General features: G+C 39.9%; 1 protein-coding gene across 3 annotated transcripts in view; it reads left to right on the top strand.

Annotated features, from left to right (window-relative positions):
* The window catches only part of DLGAP5 (DLG associated protein 5), a 43760-nt gene that overhangs the window by 1160 nt on the left and 29033 nt on the right, over positions 1–13567 (top strand). For all 3 annotated transcript variants that reach the window (XM_004055202.4, XM_019009889.3, XM_055361423.2), the window contains exons 2-8: positions 1409–1647; positions 6840–7033; positions 8155–8217; positions 9297–9381; positions 9815–9937; positions 10892–10962; positions 13273–13547. In XM_004055202.4, coding sequence (XP_004055250.3) covers positions 1410–1647; positions 6840–7033; positions 8155–8217; positions 9297–9381; positions 9815–9937; positions 10892–10962; positions 13273–13547 — 1049 coding nt within the window. In that variant the 5' untranslated portion in view covers position 1409. The remainder of the gene's footprint in view (positions 1–1408; positions 1648–6839; positions 7034–8154; positions 8218–9296; positions 9382–9814; positions 9938–10891; positions 10963–13272; positions 13548–13567) is intronic.

Below are 13567 nucleotides of genomic sequence, written 5' to 3'. Positions count from 1 at the left end.
GTGTGTCTATCACAGAGCCTCCCCCTAACCTTTTTTTGTTTTTGTTTTTTAACTGCCAAGACTTCTGAGAATCAGTATCCTTTCTCCAGTTTGGCTTGGTAGTTCTCTATACCAGCTACACAGGTGACCCCCTCAAACTTTCTAATTTTCTTTGTTCTCCCCAGTTGGATCCACTGACGTCGTCTTTATTGTCCTCTTTTGTTTTGCTTGAATACATTCTCAAAGATCTTTCCAAGAAAAAGGCATGTGCCAATTAAACTGTATGATTTCGTGCGTGTGTGTGTGTGTGTGTGTGTGTGTGTGTATGGCTTTTCTTTTTAAAATTTGTAGAGACGGGGTCGTGTTATGTTGCCCAGGCTGGTCTCAAACTCCTGGGCTCAAGCAGTCCTGCCTCGACCTCCCAAAGTGGTAGGATTACAGGCCTAAGCCACCGTGCCGGCCTAAACTGTATGATTTCTTGTATGGATGAAAATAATGGAGCAAACTGATAGGGTTATTGTGAACTATATATTTGGTCTTGTTCTGTTTTCTGGCAAACAACTATTAAAATCCTTGGAGTCTTCAAAGTGGTATCTTTTTGTAGGCTAATGGTTGACTGATAGCTGGATGCCTTTAAATAGCTTCAGGATTGGGGCTGGTCACTAGACAGACCAAGGCAGGATTAGAGAGTTGGGATTTTCAGCCCCACCTCACAACCTCTGGGGAGGGGAGAGGAGCTGAAGGTTGACTTGATCACCAGTGGTCAATGATTTAATCACTCATGCTTATGTAATGAAGCTGCCATAAAAACCAAAAAAAACACCTGTGTTTGGAGAGCTTCTTAGGTGAACACATGAAGGTTCCTAAACAGTGGTGCTACCTGAGAGAGCATGGAAGCTCCTTGTTCCTTTCCACATACTTTGCCCTGTGCCTCTCTATCCAACTCTATCTGTATCTGGTTGCCTATTGATTATCCCTATATGACTAATAGGTACCTGGTGTGGGGTTTTTGTTTGTTTTTGGTTTTCTTTTGGCTTTAGAAGAAATGTTAGACTACCTGCATTCCTCATCATGGGTAAGGAAACCATTGTGTACATGGTCCTTCACTTAACCTATTTTCACCTTTAGTTCACGCTTTTCTTTTTGCAGTGTTCTCTGTGGTAAGCCCAGAGCCTCTTTTATTCTGGACTATCACTTCCTGGCTTTCTCTTCACTGGTCAAGCAACTTCCTATTTAAAACCCCCAAATAGGTAGCTTCTTATTCTCTGATAATCTTCTTCTCACTTTTCAGTGTTACGTATTTATTTCATTGCACATTTTATATTTTTATTTCAGAAGGCCCTGAAGTGGGACAGGAAATGAACTGTAATCTTAATTTTTTAAATAATGAAAATTCATGTAAGTTGGGTTTTGTCCTTTTCCTTGACAGGATGTCTTCATCACATTTTGCCAGTCGACACAGGAAGGATATAAGTACTGAAATGATTAGAACTAAAATTGCTCATAGGAAATCACTGTCTCAGAAAGAAAATAGACATAAGGAATACGAACGAAATAGACACTTTGGTTTGAAAGATGTAAACATTCCAACCTTGGAAGGTAGAATTCTTGTTGAATTAGATGAGACATCTCAAGAGCTTGTTCCAGAAAAGACCAATGTTAAGCCAAGTAAGTAAAGGTCTGTTGTAATTTTAAGTACTTTGAAGAGTGAATAATAGTTGGTTTAATGCCTGTGTGAGTAAAAAACTCTGGCCAGAAGAGTTTTGAAATACCATTCTATAAATAACTTTCCTTTTTGGTCTTTTTCCTTTTTTTTTTTAATTACAAGAGACAGGGTCTCACTGTGTCACCCAGGCGGGAGTGCAGTGGTGTGCTCACAGTAACCTCAAATTCCTGGGCTCAAGGAATTCTCTTGCCTCAGCCTCCCAAAGTGTGGGGATTACAGGTGTGAGCCACCGCGCCTGGCCCCTTAATAACCTGTTATCTACAACTAACTACTGTCTTTAAGGCAAAAGCCTTTACCTGTGGAGTATTATAACACTTTATTATCTATATTGCTTCATAGAAATCCTAAAGTTCTTATGGAGCTTGGGTAGGATAAGTGTTGACAAGATAAATTGATAAGAAATGTAAAAATAGAATAATTAAAGAATCCATGAAATGAGAGTACTTTGTCAATGGAAACATTAGTAAGAAAAGAGCAAAGAATTCATCCTTGCAGTTTGCCCAGGAGGATTGGGACCATTAGGATGGAAAGAACCAACTAAAGAAGAAAGGAATAATCTCAGAAAAAGATGAAAATAGAGCATCTTAGAAGGCAAAGGGTGCTACAGAAAAGAGAAAGCGAACTGAGAAATGACTTGTGTTTAGTCAGGAGTCACCCTACTCCTATTTGTTGTGTTCATATAGCAGGCGTTAGGAGCTAGATGGCATTGAAATAATGCTAGGATAAATAGGGAATGGCAGAAAGAACCAAACATTTTTTATCTGAGAAAGGGTGGTTCCTTTCTCATCTTGTCCTCTCAAATGCTCCATTTCTTAACCAAAAATCTTTCAAATTAAAGTCTAACTATGTCAGTATGCTATTAAAATATCCTTTATCTCCTGTTTGCAAAGGCTTAGAGGTAGGAGTGTGCCTGATATGTTTTAGTGAATGCAAGTAGGTAACTGGGTAGAAAAGAATGAGCAAGGGAGATAGATTACATAGAATCCTAAGGATCATCATTATAAGGACATTGGCTTTTACTCTGAAGTGAGAGGCCATTAATGGGTGTTTATGTAATCTGATTCATGTTTTAAAAGGATCACTTTGGAGTCAGGCCTGTAGCCCTAGGTACTCCAGAGGCTGAGGCACGAAATCTTGAGCTCAGGAGTTTGAAGCTTCAGCGTGCTACGATGGTGCCTGTGAAAAGTCACTGCACTCTGGCCTCGGCAACACATGGAGATCCTGTCCCCTAAAAAAAAAAAAAGAAAAGGATCAGGTCGGGCACGGTGGCTCATGCCTGTAATCCCAGCACTTTGGGAGGCCAAGGCGGGTGGATCGCGAGGTCAAGAGTTCGAGACCAGCCTGACCAACATGGTGAAACCCCATCTCTACTAAAAGTTAAAAAATTAGCTGGGTGTGGTGACACGAACCTGTAATCCCACCAACTCAGGAGGCTGAGACAGGAGAATCGCTTGAACCCAGGAGGTGGACGTTGCAGTGAGCTGAGATCACGCTATTGTACTCCAGCCTGGGCAACAGAGCGAGACTCCATCTCAAAAAAACAAAAAAAAAAGGATCACTTTGGCTGCTGTGTTGAGAATAGATTATAGGGTAGTATGTATGACATCAGGGAGAGCAGTAAGTAGACTACTGCAATAACTTAGTTGATATTAAAGTATTAAAAGACAAGGGGCCAGATGCGGTGGCTCATACCTATAATCCCAGTACCCCAGGCTAAGGTGGGTGGATCATGAGGTCAAGAGATCAAGACCATTCTGGCCAACATGGTGAAACCCCATCTCTACTAAAAATACAAAAATCAGCTGGGTGTGGTGGCGCGCGCCTGTAGTCCCAGCTACTTGGGAGGCTGAGGCAGGAGAATCACCTGAACCGAGGAGGTGGAGGTTGCAGTGAGCCAATCACACCACTGCACTCCTGCCTGGGCAACAAAGTGAGACTCTGTCTCAAAAAAAAGACAAGGGAAAACTAGTAAAGAACCAAGGAACAATGCAAAGTAATGTAAGAGGATAACCAGAAGAATGTGCTATCCTAGAAACTGAGTAGAAAAGTGCATATTGAGGAGAGACTGATTAACTATGTTAGTCAGTACTGCTTGTTAGATCAAGTATAATAGAGGTGAGAATTTGGACTTCACCACTATGGAGGTCACTGGTGATCTTGAATAGTTTTGGTGGAGTGAGGTTCAGGGAGTGAAAGTCAGATTGGAATGGATGAGTATAATCAAACCCTTAGATATAATTTGTAGTCTATAGAAAACATGGGGCCTGGAGGAATGAGTAAATAAATACAGCTTGCAAGGACATTCAATAGGAAAACTGACTACCTTTTGTCAGTAAGACAATGGCATGAAAAGAAGAGTGGGGAGGAGGATCTGTTTTAGATGAAGAGATTTAAAAAGACATTCAAATAAAACGTGTTGCTCTTACTTGGTTCTTGATTTAAGTAAATAGATGGTTTAAAAGACCTCTTTGAAACAAATAGAGACGTTTAAATCTGGACCCTGTAATAGATAACAAGGAATTACTGCTGATTTTGTTAAGTGTGATGATGATATCGTGGCTATGAAAGGAAATGTCTTTATTTTATTTTATTTCATTTTTATTTTTTGAGACGGAGTTTTGCTCTTCTTGCCCAGGCTGGAGTGCAATGGCACGATCTCGGCTCACCGCAACCTCTGCCTCCCGGGTTCAAGTGATTCTCCTGCCTCAGCCTTCCTGAGTAGCTGGGATTACAGGCATGCACCACCACGCCTGGCTAATTTTGTATTTTTAGTAGAGACAGGGTTTCACCATATTGGTCAGGCTGGTCTCAAACTCCCAACCTCAGATGAACCGCCCACCTCAGTCTCCCAAAGTGCTAGGAGTACAGGCGTGAGCTATCACACCCTTCCAGAAATGTCTTTATTTTTTAGAAGTATATACTATAGTATTTAGAGATGAAATCTTCTAAGCATAATTTGTTTTAAACAACTGCAGCAAAATGTTCATAATTATTGAATCTTGGTAATAGGTATATGGGGTTCATTATAATTGTGTGTATATTAGAAGTTTTTCATAATTTTGAAAAGAGAGGGAATGTAAAGAGTGTTGGAAATAGGCTGGGCTTGGTGGCTCACACCTGTAATTCCAGCACTTTGGGATGCCAAGGTGGGTGGATCACCTGAGGTCAAGAGTTCAAGACCAGCCTGTCCAACATGGTGAAACCCCATCTCTACTCAAAATACAAAAATTAGCCAGGTGCAGTGGCCCATACCTGTAATCCTAGCTACTAGGGAGGCTGAGGCAGAATTGCTTGAACTCAGGAGGTGGAGGTTGCAGTGAGCCAAGATTGTGCCACTGCACTCCAACCTGGGCGACAGAGTGAGACTCTGTCTCAAAAAAGGCCAGGCGCAGTGGCTCACACCTGTAATCCCAGCACTTTGGGAGGCCGAGGCCAGTGAATCATGAGGTCAGGAGTTTGAGACCACCCTGGCCAAAATGGTGAAACTCCGTCTCTACTAAAAATACAAAAAATTAGCTGGGCGTGGTGGTGGGTGCCTGTAATCGCAGCTACTCGGGAGGCTGAGGCAGGAGAATCGCTTGAACCCGGGAGGCCGAGGATGCATTGAGCCGAGATCACGCCGCTGCATTCCAGCCAAGGCGACAGTGCGAGACTCTGCCTCAAATAAATAAATAAATAAATAAAAGTGTTGATAGTAGAGATACAGGTAACTCTCTTGAAGAATTTTGCCTTAAATGGGACTAGAAAAATAAGTGCTAGATGAGGATGTAGGTTGGGAGAAATTACCGCATGTTTGTAACTTCATAATGGCAACAATTCAGTAGAGGAAAAAATAGATGAGTAAGAGGATAAGTTGCTGGAAGAATGTCCTTGAATAGGTGAGAAGAAATAGAGTACATCTATTATAATAAATAGCACCTATAATTGTATTAGTTATCCCAAAACTTAGCAGCTTAAAACAATAAACATTGATTATTTCATACAATTTTTGTGGGTCAGGAACTTGGGTATGGCTGAGCTGGGTGATTCTGAAGATAGCAGCCAAGATGTCATCCAGAGATATATCTGAAGCCTTAACTGAGACTGGAGGATCTGCCTCCAAGATGACTGACTCACATGAACAGCAAGTTGATGCTGGCTTTTGGAAGGAGGCTGTAGCTCTTTGTCATGTGGACATCTCCATAGGACTGCTTGAGTCTTCTTAAGGCCCCACATGGCACCTGGCTTCTCCCAGAGCAAGCGACGCTTCAAGAGAGAGCAAGGCAAACACTACCCTAGTTTTAGAAGTCATATTCCATTATTCCTGTAATACTCTCTTGGTCACACAAGTCAGCCCTATTCAGTGTGAGAGGGGATGACACAGGGCAAGACTACCAGGAAGTGAGGATCAGTAGAGGGCAGCTTGGATGCTGGCTATCATACAAGTTAATTAATTTAAAAGTGAAGTAATAAATGCCTATTACATAGCAAGCAGTTAATATTTGAACACATGAAGGCAAAATGAATACAAATTGTAAAAGACTATGGGTTGAAATAACTTGTGGTTAGAGTGCTAAAGAATTAACAAGAAATATTAAAAGCATTTCCCTTTGTGCAGAGAGGTCTTGCTTTGTTACTCAAGCTGAACTTGAACTCCTGGGCTCAAATGATCCTTCCACCTCAGCCTTCCCAGTAGATGGGACTAAGGTGTGTTACTGTGCCTGGCTTATTGAAAGCTTTTTTTTTTTTTTTTCTTGAGATGGAGTCTTGCTCTGTTGCTTAGGCTAGAGTGCAGGAGCGCAATCTTGGCTCACTGCAACCTCCATCTCCTGGGTTCAAGCAATTCTCCTACCTCACCCTCCCGAATAGCTGGGATTACAGGTGACCACCACCACACCCAGCTAATTTTGGAATTTTTAGTAGAGACGGGATTTCACCACATTGGCCAGGCTGGTCTCAAACTCCTGACCTCAGATGATCCGCCCTCCTCAGCCTCCCAAAGTGCTGGGATTACAGGCGTGAGCCACCGTGCCTGGCCTGAAAGCATTTTTTAGCAGCAGTTGAAATGACACAAAAATAATTGTTTATACATTTGCATAACTTTTCATCTGAAATGTTTTATATACTGTGTGGTTTTGGTTTTTTTTCTGCCTAGGGGCAATGAAAACTATTCTAGGTGATCAACGAAAACAGATGCTCCAAAAATACAAAGAAGAAAAGCAACTTCAAAAATTGAAAGAGCAGAGAGAGAAAGCTAAACGAGGAATATTTAAAGTGGGTCGTTATAGACCTGATATGCCTTGTTTTCTTTTATCAAACCAGAATGCTGTGAAAGCTGAGCCAAAAAAGGTAAATTTAGTGTCTTAATATAAAGGAATAGTTTCTTTTATTTGGTATTTTCTTCAAGACATTAAGTGACTAACCCCTTTCCCTTAGTCTCTTTATTAACTGGTTGGTAGAAGGTGGGAATGACATAATAGTAGCTCAGAAGAATGAAAATCAGGTCTCTTAAGATAGCTGTAGGTAAGCTGAGATAGGATAAAACTAGGAAAATTGGTAGAATCAGGCTGAACAATGTTATGCAAAGGATTTGGTGTTTGTCCTGTAGCTTATGCAGAATCAGGAGAAGTTTATAAATAAGGGTAGTGCCATTGTCAAATTAATAATTCAGGAAAATACCATAGCCCTAAAGATTTTAGTCTGGAAAGGGAAGCATTTATAGATAGGGAGACCAATTGTGAGACTGTTGTAATAGAATAGATGGAAAGGGGCAGTGGGTTTTAAAAGGAAAAAATAGGTGTAAGACATCTAAATAAAGGCATTTGACAGGACTGGTGGCCAAGTAGATGGTGAGGGGTAAAGGAAAAAGCAGAGAGAAGCTCTGCTGCTAAAAGAGATAAGGAAGATAAGGAACAAGCTTAAGTGGGTGCATGTTAATAACCTTTTTAAAAATCTTAAACTTGTGTGGGCCACCTAGATATTAGTAAAAATTTGGAAAGAAGGATGGAAATTGGTGCTAAGATGTCGATTTAGGATATAATATTGGGAATATGGATGGGTGTTTAAGCTGTAGGACTAAATGAGACCATTCCAATAAGGATATATAAAATTATGAAAAAGTGGGCTCTAGAGAGCACTTTTAGGTAGGCAGAAGTCAGGTACCAGGCTGAGGACTGGTCAGAGAGGCAGGAGAACTAAGAGAGGATAGAAGCTCATATTAATGATGATTCCAATACCTGGAAAATACGGTTTGAAATTTCTTTCTCACTGAGAAATGTGAGTAATTTTTGAAGTTACTAACTTAATTTAAATCAAGCTAGAACCAGAAAAAGGAATTTAAGTATCTTTTTGCTATAAGAGATTAAGGATAAAATTTAACTTTAAAATGGGAACTTTATTTTGTAATAAGATATGGAAGTAAACCTTTACCAGTTCATTTTTTAAGTTCATCTTCTTTTGACTGTTCTAAGGCTATTCCAACTTCTATACGGATTACAAGGTCAAAGGCCAAAGACCAAATGGAGCAGACTAAGGTATAGTTGGTAGTAGATAATTGTTACTAAAATGATAAATTGCACTTTTTTAGTAAGTAAATTCATTTTAAATCTAGTATCAGATTCAAACATAATGATTAATTTACTAGAGTTAACAGGTACCAAAGTCACTGTTTTTGGTATGGTGATGTAGAGCAATTTCACTTAAAATATTTGCTCCAACATTCCTTATGAGATCCATGGCAAACTGTCTTTGTGTCACACTCTTGTTTTGTTTACTGGGCTCCTATTATGCATTCCAAGTTACCTGCATGAAATGCAGATGGGGAGGAAAGCACACAGGGTAGGTGTTATAAACTTACGGGTCTTCAAAATACTGTAATAGAGATATTAGGAGGGTTACTGAAACAAAGTGAAGTGGGCAAGAAGGGAAATAATATGCCTCTTTATCAGGTGAGGAAGCTAAGTTCCACGTATGCATATATATTTTGCATTGCTATGATGTTCCTGGTGTTGTAGGCTTTTGGATATAATAAACTAAATTCTCTTTGTGGAACTTACATGTAAGGCATTTAAAAAAAATACATAATATGCCAGAAGATGGTAGGTATTATGGAAGAGATTTTAAAAAGGGGAGATGGGGTGTACTAGAAGTAGGTATTGGGTAGAATTTTGATTGGGCAGTTAAGGAAGGCCTCCCTGAGATGAAAGCCTTTTGAGTGAAGTCATTATGGAAGTGGAGAAGAGAACCATGGGAAAGCACTTTTTATCCAGGAGAAGTATTTTCTAGGCAAAATTAAAAGGTCTTGAAGTGAAAGCATGTCTAGGAGTGTTTAAGGACCTCCAGAAGGCAAGTTATAGTGAGCTGTTTTTAATAGCTTGGGTTATTAGCATTTTCCAAATTCTGTGATTGTGAAAAAGGATGTAAGCTTTTTTGGAAGCTTAATGGAAAGCTTTTCTTTATCTCATTTTATTTGGGGTAGTTTTTTGTTGTTGTTGTTGTTGTTGGGTCATTTACAATGATCAGATTTCCTATGAGGAATCAATTTACAGATTAAAAATATGATGGTCTGATTCATTATGCAGTTAAATCACATAGCACCTAATCTCTTAAATAGATTGATAACGAGAGTGATGTTCGAGCAATCCGACCTGGTCCAAGACAAACTTCTGAAAAGAAAGTGTCAGACAAAGAGAAAAAAGGTAGGAATATTAGCAATTCCTATAAATCCTCTGAGGCTACCACAGCCATAATTTTTTTTAAGTGTCTTGAAGGTCAACTGGAATTTGTTTGTTTGTTTGTGACAGAGTCTTGCTCTGTTGCCCAGGTTGGAGTGCAGTGGCACAATCATAGCTCACTGGAGCCTCCACCTCCTGGGCTCAAGTGATCCTCCCACCTCAGCCTCCTGAGTAGCTGCAACTACAGACTTGCCACCATGCCCAGCTGATTTTTATATTTTTTGTAGAGACGGGGTCTCACTATGTTGCCTAGGCTGGTTTCGAACTCCTGGGCTGAAGTAATCCTCCTGCCTCCCGAGTAGCTGGGACTACAGGCATGCACTACCATGCCTGGCTTCACAGCAATAATTTAATAACTACAAGGGACATTTGATGTAGTTATTTTTTTTTCCCACAGTTGTGCAGCCTGTAATGCCCACGTCATTGAGAATGACTCGATCAGCTACTCAAGCAGCAAAGCAGGTTCCCAGAACAGTCTCATCTACCACAGCAAGAAAGCCAGTCACAAGAGCTGCTAATGGTGAGAACTATTCCTTGATCAGTGACTGAACTAGAATGTTTGGTCCTTGAGGTTTTTGTGTTCCGTTTCAAAAATCAACAAGTACTTCTTTGAGTAGGAGAGAAGGAAACAGGAAATTCTAATACCTGAAAATAGATTCTGTGCCCTGACATCTGGTTAGCACACAGTGGGTGCCCAATCATTGAAGACCTTAATTAGTATAAGCAGTGTTTCAAAGTGAAAAATTAATGGTCTGAGTAAATCACAGTTCATTTATTTGGTGCAATACAATGTAGCCATTAAGAATAATATTATTAAAGAACACTTAATGACATGGTTCATGATATATTAAGTGGGCAAAGAAAAGCAGGTCAAACTCTGAACAGTAGGATCGCAGTTCTAAAAAGCATTATGGGAATATGTGGACATAGGACTGGAAAACCATACCCTGAAGTGACAGCTGAGTAATGGAATCCTGGGTGATTTGTCATTATCATTCTTTGTAGTTTTCTGTTATTTTTCTAATTGTCTGTAATAAATATGTACAGGCTGAGCAACCCTAATCAAAACATCCAAAATTCTGAGCATTGACATGAAGTTCAAAGGTCATCCTCAAAGGAAATGCTCTTGGAGCATTTCAGATTTTAGATATTTGTATCAAGTATGCTGAACCTGTAAGTATAATGTAAATATTCCAAAATCTGGAATCTAAAATATCTCTGGTCCCAAGCATTTTGGATAAGGGATACTCAATCTGTATTTGGTATTCAGATGAAAAGGGTAAAACACTCTGGTTTTGAAAAGAGATGGTTTGTATTTGGCAGGAAATTCCATAACCCTTTTTATAATATGGCTTTTAATAAAAAAAATCCTTCAAGACATATATTCCTACTGTTGCTTCTTTTCCTTTCCCAAGTTACCTAGTATTTTCATGTAGCATTTCTATCTAGTAAAATAAATATTTTATTGTTTTAGAAAACGAACCAGAAAGAAAGGTGCCAAGTAAAGGAAGACCTGCCAAAAATGTAGAAACAAAACCCGACAAGGTAGAGAATAAACATCTTTTTAATTCTAGATGCTTTGAAAATCTCATTGCTACTTTCATAAAGTTGAAATTAAACATAAAGAACTGCTTCAAGAGGTTAACCTACATGTGTGTTAAAACTTCCTGAACCATAAGAAAGCATCAAGAGGATTTACTCTTGTTGTTTTTCAGGTATCTTATTTTCAGAGCTTTATAGGTAGAGAAAGCATAATTTGGTTAGAAGATGGAGAAAAATAATAAAAACACAGCTGAGAGAAACCTGTATGTGGGAATTAGCCAAGACATGGGGTGAAGTGGGGTGAAATGCATTGACTTTGGATTCATTTAGGCCTGGGTTTGAATACTCTCTCTGCTTCCAATTAGCTGCATAACCCTGGGCAAGTTATGTAGTTTATGAGCTTGTTTTCTTATTCCTAACATGGAATACCTGCATAGAGTAGTTGTAAGAATTAAATAAACTAAAATTTCTGCCTGCATCTAGCATGGTTTCTAATAAGGTCTTCAAAAAAGATGCCCCATTTGAGGACCCAACCCCTTGGCCTATAATCTATGGTATAGTTTATTTTCTTTTCTTTTATTTTTTGAGACAGAGTCTCACTCTGTCGCCCAGGCTCGAGTGCAATGGCGCGATCTTGGCTCACTGCACCTTCCGCTCCCCGGGTTCAAGTGATTCTCCTGCCTCAGCCTCCCGAGTAGTTGGGATTACAGGCGTGCGCCACCATGCCCATCTGATTTTTGTATTTTTAGTAGAGACGAGGTTTCACCATGTTGGCCAGGCTGGTCTTGAACTCCCGACCTCAGGTGATCCACCTACCTCGGCCTCCCAAAGTGCTGAGATTACAGGCATGAGCCACCACACCTGGCCAGTATAATTTCTTAATTTAAAAAAAGTACCAAAGATTAAGTAACCTGGCTAGATTCTTAGTAAAAAATCAAACACAGATCAAGAAAGGAAACACACAGTGAATCTTCACAGATAAAGCAGCTGGACCTTATAGGTCCCCCCTTAAGATTAACCCTTAAGGATTATCACTAGTTTTTGCTTTGACTGCCATGCTGGCTTCAACAGTGTTACCGCTTAAACTCTTTTCCAGGTTGAAATACCTGGGTTTGAGTTCATATCTTATTAAAAATCAGAAACCTGGAAACCTCTAGAAATTATTTAAATACCAAGTAACAAATTGACTTGAAATAGTAAATATGCTTTGTATTTTATATGGTTAATCTTTTGTGTCACATTGAAAGTATTGCTCTTGTGTTAAGGTTATTTATAATCTAAGGTTATTTAAGTTAAGAATTTGGTCCTTAATGATAGTCATTCCATAATGTTAGATTTCTGATTTTAAACCATTGTAATTATCAACATAATTTGTTTTTTGGGACAGAGTCTCGCTCTGTTGCCCAGGCTGAAGTGCAGTGACACGATCTCGGCTCACTGCAAGCTCCACCTCCCGGTTTCTCACCGTTCTCCTGCCTCAGCCTCCCAAGTAGCTGGGACTATAGGCGCCTACCACCACGTCCCGCTAATTTTTTGTATTTTTAGTAAAGACAGGGTTTTGCTGTGTTAGCCAGGATGGTCTCAATCTCCCGACCTTGTGATCCTCCCGACCTTGTGATCCGCCCGCCTCAGCCTCCCAAAGTGCTGGGATTACAGGCATGAGCCACCGTGCCTGGCCGTAATTATCAACATAATTTAGTAAAAAGATACGTATTTGTTGAATAAGTTTTTCCATATTAATTTTCCATTATCTTTTAATTTGTTGTAATACCCAAAAGGTATTAGTTAGTCTTTAAATAAGAATTGGTTCGGGGTGGGTGCGGTGGCTCCCGCCTGTAATCCCAGCACTTTGGGAGGCTGAGGCGGGCGGATCACGAGGTCAGGAGATTGAGACCATCCTGGCTAACACAGCGAAACCCCGTCTCTACTAAAAATACAAAAAATTAGCCGGGCGTGGTGGCGGGCGTCTGTAGTCCCAGCTACTTGGGAGGCTGAGGCAGGAGAATGGCGTGAACCCGGGAGGCGGAGCTTGCAGGGAGCCCAGATCGCGCGACTGCACTCCAGCCTGGGCGACGGAGGGCTACTCCATATCAAAAAAAAAAAAAAAAGATTCTATTCCTGGGTAATAGCAATGGATTTAGCGTAACTGGTCTTCTGATTCCATGTATACACTTAATTGTATCTGTTTTTGTCTCTCAAATTATGTACATAGAACATATATTTCTGTTGTCATATTTTCAGACCTATAAAAATTGGTTGAATATATCCTCAGAAGAGAGAAATCTTACTCTACTTTGTTAACTCACATCCTAGGGTATTTCTTGTAAAGTCGATAGTGAAGAAAATACTTTGAATTCACAAACTAATGCAACAAGTGGAATGGATCCAGATGGAGTCTTATCAAAAATGGAAAACTTACCTGAGATAAATACCGCAAAAATAAAAGGGAAGAATTCCTTCGCACCTAAGGATTTTATGTTTCAGCCACTGGATGGTCTGAAGACCTATCAAGTAACACCTATGACTCCCAGAAGTGCCAATGCTTTTTTGACACCCAGTTACACCTGGACTCCTTTAAAAACAGAAGTGTAAGAATATGATCTTAATA

This window comes from Gorilla gorilla, chromosome 15 (genome assembly GCF_029281585.2).
Source record: "Gorilla gorilla gorilla isolate KB3781 chromosome 15, NHGRI_mGorGor1-v2.1_pri, whole genome shotgun sequence".
Classification (NCBI taxonomy): domain Eukaryota; kingdom Metazoa; phylum Chordata; class Mammalia; order Primates; family Hominidae; genus Gorilla; species Gorilla gorilla.
The sequence above is the reverse complement of the archived record's forward strand: the minus strand, read 5'-3'. Positions and strand labels throughout refer to the sequence as shown.